This window comes from Heteronotia binoei, chromosome 16 (assembly GCF_032191835.1).
Source record: "Heteronotia binoei isolate CCM8104 ecotype False Entrance Well chromosome 16, APGP_CSIRO_Hbin_v1, whole genome shotgun sequence".
Classification (NCBI taxonomy): domain Eukaryota; kingdom Metazoa; phylum Chordata; class Lepidosauria; order Squamata; family Gekkonidae; genus Heteronotia; species Heteronotia binoei.
In genome coordinates this window covers 48941412-48948631 of record NC_083238.1, presented here as the reverse complement: position 1 = coordinate 48948631, position 7220 = coordinate 48941412, and the positions used below count along the sequence as shown (strand labels likewise).

The following is a 7220-nucleotide window of genomic DNA, read 5'->3' as shown; positions in this document are numbered from 1 at the left end:
GGAAGGCTGAGTCAACCTTGGGCCGGCTACCTGAATCCAGTTTCCGCTGGAATCGAACACAGGTCGTGAGCAGAGAGTTCAGAACACAGTACTGCTGCTTTACCACTCTGTGCCACGGGGCCATCAGAGAGAAGGGCAGGGTATAAATCTGCAATTCTTCTTCTTGTAGGCAACAAACATCTGGGGAGCTACCGTTGGCCACCCCTGCCATAGGGTATAATGGAGAATTGATCCGCGGGTAACTGGGGCTCTGGAGGGGACTGTTTTTTGAGGTAGAGGCACTATATTTTCAGTGTTGCATCGAGTGGCTCTTCCCAAAACACCCTGCCAAGTTTCAAAAGGATTGGGTCAGGGGGTCCAATTCTGTGAGCCCCCAAAGAAGGTGTCCCCATCCTTCATTATTTCCAAATGGAGAGAAGGCATTTAAAAGGAGCATGGTCCCGACTGGATGTTACTGAAAGATAGAAGACATTTATCTGTGAAAGGTTATGATCTTACTTTAGGCCGGCACACATACTTGTGGTATCGAAGACTGGAAGGACATTCCTATTTTAAAAACCATTGGCTACAGAAATCTCTGTATGCCACATGGGCGTGGTTAAAACAAAATATTTACCAAAAAATACCAAGATGGGTTTCGCCAGTTGAAGCTTTTACCCAATCAAACCTGTTAATTCAAAACAAGACTTGTAGGTATGAAGTACTATTGAAACAAGATAACTAGTTGAAATCCAGGGAAGAAGAGGAGGGCATGAATATTAATATGAGTTGGTGGCTGAGAACTGAATTAGAATCTAGATATACCAAAGATAAAACAATAAGCTTTAGTGTTGAACAGTACACATTTGATAAAATCTTTCTGGGGCCCCAGGAGAAATTGATTGCGAAGTTATACTCATATCTACTGCAGATGAAAATGCAAGATGAGATCGTAAAAGATTGCATGATACAATGGGCTAAGAACATAGGTCGTAGACATTAAATAAAAGATTTGACCTTTATTTAAAATACAAAGCATTTATACATGGTCTTTGTGTCATGGACTACTCAACACAATACTGGTTATCTCAGCACTGGGCAATTCAGGGAACCCTGGCTGTTAGTGTTAATTTTGGAACTGGGAATCCCTCACGCCAGGCAACTGAGCCTTGTTGAGATTTTAATTTAAGATTAAAAACATATTAAGGCCAATATGCTCAAGGATACTTTGGCTTGTGAGACCAGTTTTATTTATTTTTTATTAAAAAAAGAAAAATCTGTACAATTTTATAAAATTTGCGTTTTTCTTTTTACATTAGTTACACACACGACCCACAAAAAATTCCTTATACTTCATAGACCTTTTACTTCATGTTTGTAATGAAATCTTTTTTGCATATCTTAGGTAGAGAGTGGCTATGCTGGTGAATACTAAAGTTGGTTGTAATACAATATGGTGTAAAAAAAATTAAAAGGAGGGCAAAGGAGAAAGAGAGAGAGAGAGGCAAAGTTTATAAATGATCCATGAAAGTTAACAAGAACTTAACAAATATGCTTAAAGTCTAACAGATGTGTATTTTTTTTTCCTTTTCAAGGCCACACGATTGCTTTTTTGTCAGTTTCAGGTCTTGCGATGGACCCCATTATACAACGAGGGGTAAGAGGACACATTCCACAAAGCTGGGAAAGCCCAGGCACAAACCCTGCTGGAGCTACCAGGGAAGGGGTATCACAACCGCACTTCCTGGGTCACACGCCAGGAATTCTACTCTGAAGTACGAAGGATGTTGGAACACATGAAATGTGAATTTTACAATATATATATATACATATATATTTTCTATATATATTTAAAAAAAAAAACCACAACCCACAAAACATGCATTAAACATGATAAATAGACTTCATATAGATTAGGCCTTGGGTATCTTTTTAGTTAAATGGCTTAGAGTTTTACTGATTTGGGTTAGCTTACATCTGTCAGAAATTATCCTGATCGCCCCCCCCCCCGCCCCCCGCTTCTTACCGAGTGGGCGGGGGGAAACAGAGGCACTGAATGTTTTGCATAATGCGCTCCACGTTAATTTTTGTTGCCGCTGCTGTTCTAGCAGATTAACGGAAGTGCCAGTTAGTGCACATACATCAAAAAACTGGTCTGCTAAGGCAAAGTTTCCCATGATATTTTTTAAAAAAGAAAAGATACACTTCAAGCTTAACTTGATTAAGCAGCATATTTCAAATAACAGCTTTTTTTTTTTTTTGAAGTTAAATATTTAATATGGCCATTGAGTTTTTGTCAGTATAACAGGGAGGTTTTCTCTCTTCGAACTCAAACCCAGCCGCTGGTCAGTTTATAGAACATCTCTTCGTCTAGGCTCTCGTTCTGGTCTTTCGCACGCGTCGACAAGAAAATGTAGCCGCCGATGAACTCGTGGACCACTTTGCAATCGACTTCGGTGCATATGAAGGACACCCGGACGTCGTCTGCAAATTCCACAGTGACCATTTTAATTTCCCAGTTCACGTTCCACTGCTTCATGTTGCTGAACCGCCACGTCTTGATGGCATCGCTGGTGCTGGCGTCCATCCGTATCAGCCGGTTGTACGCGATGCCAATGAGCTCCTCTTTCTTACCTCCTTGGAACCTTGCAATGAAGTGCGTGATGCCGAACTCCGGAAGGGACTGCCACGCTTGTATGAACCTCATTTTGGCTTCGATGAGACTCATCTGAGCGACGTTCTGATGGGCCTCTAAGATCCTGGCCGTGATCTGTTTGTTCTTGTATTTCTTCAGGTATCTCGGGGAAACCAGACATTCAGGATTGATGTCCAGCGTGACCTGTTCGGCGATTATCTGCGGATCTGGGTTCAGATGCTGCATCTTCAGGAAGGACAAGATGTTCTGGACTTCCAGATTATACGAGCTGTCCGCCATGGTCTTGCCCTTGGAGGCCAGACGGCAAGCGGCCATCCAGTGCGCATACTGCTTTTCGTTATCACAACGGAGCCAAATTTCATTCATGCCCTCGGCAACAGGGATGAGAAGCTTGATGTTAAACTTCTGACCGGAAATGTTGACATCGGGAGTCACCTCACAGCCTCTCAAGTTCATCTGGTGAGCTGGAGTCCCGCTGGATTCTTCTTTGCTCTTGTAACAAGAGATAGATGTATCTTTGAAGGTGCACCAATACTGCTTGTAGCCCTTGAGTGTCAGTTTCTTTGGCTTGAACACTTTAATGTAGTTGGCCAGCTCTGGGATCGACGTAATGTCACCCAGAATTGTGGACGTCTTCCCTCCTTCCAGAGTAATCTCCAGGTCCGAAAGAGCAGCATCCACTTCATCCACCTCTTTGTCACTGTTGTTCAAGTGATTTTCGGAGGACATGATCGACAGCTTGTTGATGTGGTACTGCAAAGCTGCAAACATCATCATCTCTTCTTCCGTGCACTCAATTTCTTCCAAAAGAATAGCCCATTTCGACTGTTCGTAGAGCTGGTTGATTCTGATTGCATCGTACTTAGGATTCAGATCGAAGAAGCTGTAGTACTTGAACCGGAGAAGTAAGGCTTCATTCTCTTTCACATCTTGCTCCATCAGGGACCTCGAAGAGTCCAACCACCCTTGGTTGATCTTGGCTTTATCCAGAAGCGTCTGCGGCTTATACATTTTTGCCAGAATTTCTGGAGAGGTGATTGGCTGGCTGACGGCAAGAATACCCGGGTTCCCTTCTGATAAAGCGCTATCTCCAAACCACGCTGAAGTTGGTGATAAAGGGCTTCCATCGTGAGAATCGTAAGTTGGCGTCATGGTTTTGCTATAAAGTCCTGGGCTTGAATAAATGCTCCCTGATCCAGGGGTAATTAATGGTCCTTCAAGCTCAAGAGTCTCATCTTCATACTGGTCATCCAGTTTTTTCTTTTTCTTCTTGGTGGGATCTCTGGGCTTCCTTAAGAGAGACAGCTCTTCTGGATGTCTGATGTTGAAGGTTTTGCAGATGTCAGATACAGCTTTGAAGACTCTGTCAGAGAAGTTCACTTTCACCTTCACATACTTCATGTTCGGGAGCTGGAGCCGGAGCAGTTTGTGCTGGGGAGTGAACTGCAGCTTGGCATCGGCCTGTATCCCATACTTATTCAAGGTCCAGTGGGTTTTAAGGCCTGTATCCCATACTTATTCAAGGCCTGTATCCCATACTTATTCAAGGTCCAGTGGCATCGGCCTGTATCCCATACTTATTCAAGGTCCAGGTTTTCTTCTTTTCCCACCACAAGGCATGGTCAGACCAATCTTTTTTGACATCAAGCTTTTCCACCAGCTTCAGCATGACACCCCCGATGTGGACTTCCCCCGTGACCCTCAGAGTGACATCCCTGTTCAGGTCCGTGACATGGACGTTCAGCTCCCACGTCCCATCAGCATAGCAGCCATCTGGCATCCGTATACCGTCCAGAGCCATGGTTTCCTCCTTCCTCTCCCCGCCTCGGCTGGAGCCCCCGGAGAGCGGCGCTGGCGGAGGAGACTGGCGGCTTCTTCCCCCTCAGGACGCCGCCAGGACTGGAGGAGGAGGAGGAGGAGGAGGAGGAGGAGGAGGCGGCGGCGGCTTCTTCCGCCGCTCGAACCCCGCGGCCCTTCCCCGCCCCCCGGCGGCCGTGGCGCTGCTGCTGCTTCTGCCTGAGGGGGCTGCTGTGAGGGAGAGCAGGTCGTAGTATTACTTTAGATGAATGGGAGGCAGCATGGAAATTTAATATTAAAAGGACTAAGGCAACAGCCCTTAAAGAAAATGTGTATAAAATGTTTTATAGATGGTATGTAACTCCTCAAACACTATCAAAAATGTATGTTAATATGTCACATGAGTGTTGGAAATGTAGGACTCATGTCGGATCTTTTTATCATACGCGGTGGACTTGTAAGGAAGTGAAAAGCTACTGGAAGATGGTGCACGAACTATTGCAGAAAATACTGAAAATACAGATCCAATTTAAACCAGAACTATTTTTATTGAATATATACTCCAACGAATATACAAAAGAGATGAGACATCTAATGACACATCTCAACACAACAGCCAGAATACTATTTGCGCAGAAATGGAAACTTCAACAAGTGCCTATAAAGCAAGAACTGATTGGGAAAATATTGGAGACAGCTAAGTTGAACTATCTATCTTCAACCTAAGGAAGAAGCAAGAAAATATTGGGAACCGTTATATGTGTGTGTGTGTGTGTGTGTGTGTATATATATATATATATATATATATATATATATATAGAAGCAAGAAAATATTGGGAACCGTTATATGTGTGTGTGTGTATATATATATATATATATATATAATGTTTGTGTGTGTATACACACACACATATATTGGCTACTGTGTGACACAGAGTGTTGGACTGGATGGGCCATTGGCCTGATCCAACATGGCTTCTCTTATGTTCTTATGTTTGGTTTGGCACTCTTTGCTGACTTTCTGATCAAGACTATTTGATGTGAAACGCAATTATTTACTATTCACTAGTGTGTATATATATATATTGAGAATATGATCCAATTTGGATAAGTTCAAATGAGAACTTACAACATTAATATAATAATGATTACTGAGATTTCACTTTGAATATATATGAAAATCTGTTATGGCCTTTTTGATGAATGACATACTGACGTGTAGAATATACTGCTTTTCTGTTCATCTATGTACTGTTTCTTTTCTATTCCATCTTCTCCTTTGTCCCTTATTCTTGTTCTTATGGAAATTTAATAAAACTTTAAAAATCCAAAAGAAGCACAGTCCCTTTAAATGTGATTGCCAGAACTCCCTCTGGAGTTCAGTTATGCTTGTCACCCCCTTGCAGGGCCGGATTTAGGGGGGGAGCAGAGGGGGGTGCTTGCCCATGGCGCTAATGGAGGAGGGGAACCAAATTGGGTATGGAGTCCAGTCTATTCTATGGGCCCATAAGATAGAATGGGCCCATAAGGGGGGGCATCATTTTTTAATTTTGCCCCCCCCCCTCAAAAAACATGTAGATCCGGTCCTGCACCCTTGCTCCTGGCTCCACCCCCAAAGTCCCCAGATATCTCTTGAATTGGATTTGGCAACCCTAATCTCAACATGCCTGTCAAAGCCCAGCAGGAACCCATTTGCATATTAGGCCACACCCCCTGATGCCAAGCCAGCCGGAACTGCGTTCCTGTGCATTCCTGCTCTTAACAAGCCCTTTATATTTGTGCGTGCCAACTGAGGGTACGCTCTGTGTGCAGTTGTCCCTTAGAGGGTGAAACGCCCAGGTAAGCTCTTCCTACCTCTCCGCAGTTTCACGATTCCTCCATCATTAGTCATTTCAGAGTCAACTCGAACACAGCGAAACGGTAGTGCTTTTGCAAGGTCTTGCCTTGTAAACTGTGACGCGATTGTATCCAAAAATGTTAGAATCTTGCGACGCACTGATAATTGTGAAATAGCTGGTTAAAGCTTCTATCGAAACAGGGGAAGATAAAAGTACAACCTCATCACTGTGTTGGCTGTGTTTCAAGACAACTATACACAAGATTGATTGGATGTTGTGAAACGTACATAATCACGCGTTTTCCTCAGGATCAGGACCGGGGATTCCTCTGAAGTGGAAGGACTTTTTTTGAAAGTATTTCAGGATTGTATTGTCTATTTACTCTTTTGGGTCCTATTACACTTAAGGTGGGTGTTTGCTTGTCAGGGTATGACTTTTGAAATAATTTGTGAGGCTGGTCATCACGGAACTCCTTTGGGGCCTTCTCTAGTCACCCTCCTGGGGATTGGCAACCCTACCTAACCTGGATCTGGCAACCCTTAACCCCTCCAACCGTAATCTACCCTCTCTTTGAACTGGCTCTGACCCTGACACCCTCCAGTGGGCCCTACCCACGACAATCTACAGGGCAGCAGGATCTTGTCCCCTGCGTGTTTTCCAGTGCAACGTTTCCACCAGGCCCATAGCTACGAGGGGGCCTGTAGGGGCACAGCCCCCTGACTTGGGGCCCCTAACCAGCCTCCAGTGCCTCGACTGCATCCTTCTCCATTTTGCAGTCATACAGTGTTGCTTCTGCTTGCTTAGGGGACATGATCATACACAGTTGCTTCTGCTTGCTTAGGGGCAGGAAGAATTCTCTGACCCCTCAGCAAGCAGAAACAACGGGGCACTTTCAGAGCCCAGGACTGAAACTTAAGCTCCCTGTTGCTTCTGCTTGCTTAGGGGCTGGA

General features: G+C 44.3%; 1 protein-coding gene across 1 annotated transcript; it reads right to left on the bottom strand.

The window, feature by feature from the left end:
* Positions 1-1837: 1837 nt before the first annotated feature.
* Positions 1838-4460, bottom strand: LOC132585155 (fermitin family homolog 2-like). The gene is made up of 2 exons (XM_060256935.1): positions 4222-4460; positions 1838-4136 (listed from the first exon to the last, which is right to left on the bottom strand). Exons 1-2 carry the CDS (start codon positions 4434-4436, stop codon positions 2309-2311), a joined length of 2043 nt encoding a protein of 680 aa, XP_060112918.1. The 5' UTR covers positions 4437-4460; the 3' UTR covers positions 1838-2308.
* Positions 4461-7220: the final 2760 nt, after the last annotated feature.

Coding starts and splice junctions, on each gene's coding strand:
- LOC132585155 (XM_060256935.1), bottom strand. CDS start 4,436: ATGGCTCTGGACGGTATACGGATGCCAGATGGCTGCTATGCTGATGGG. Junction 4,137..4,221: donor GAAAAGAAGAAAACCTGGAC/CTTGAATAAGTA, acceptor ATGGGATACAGG/CCTTAAAACCCACTGGACCT.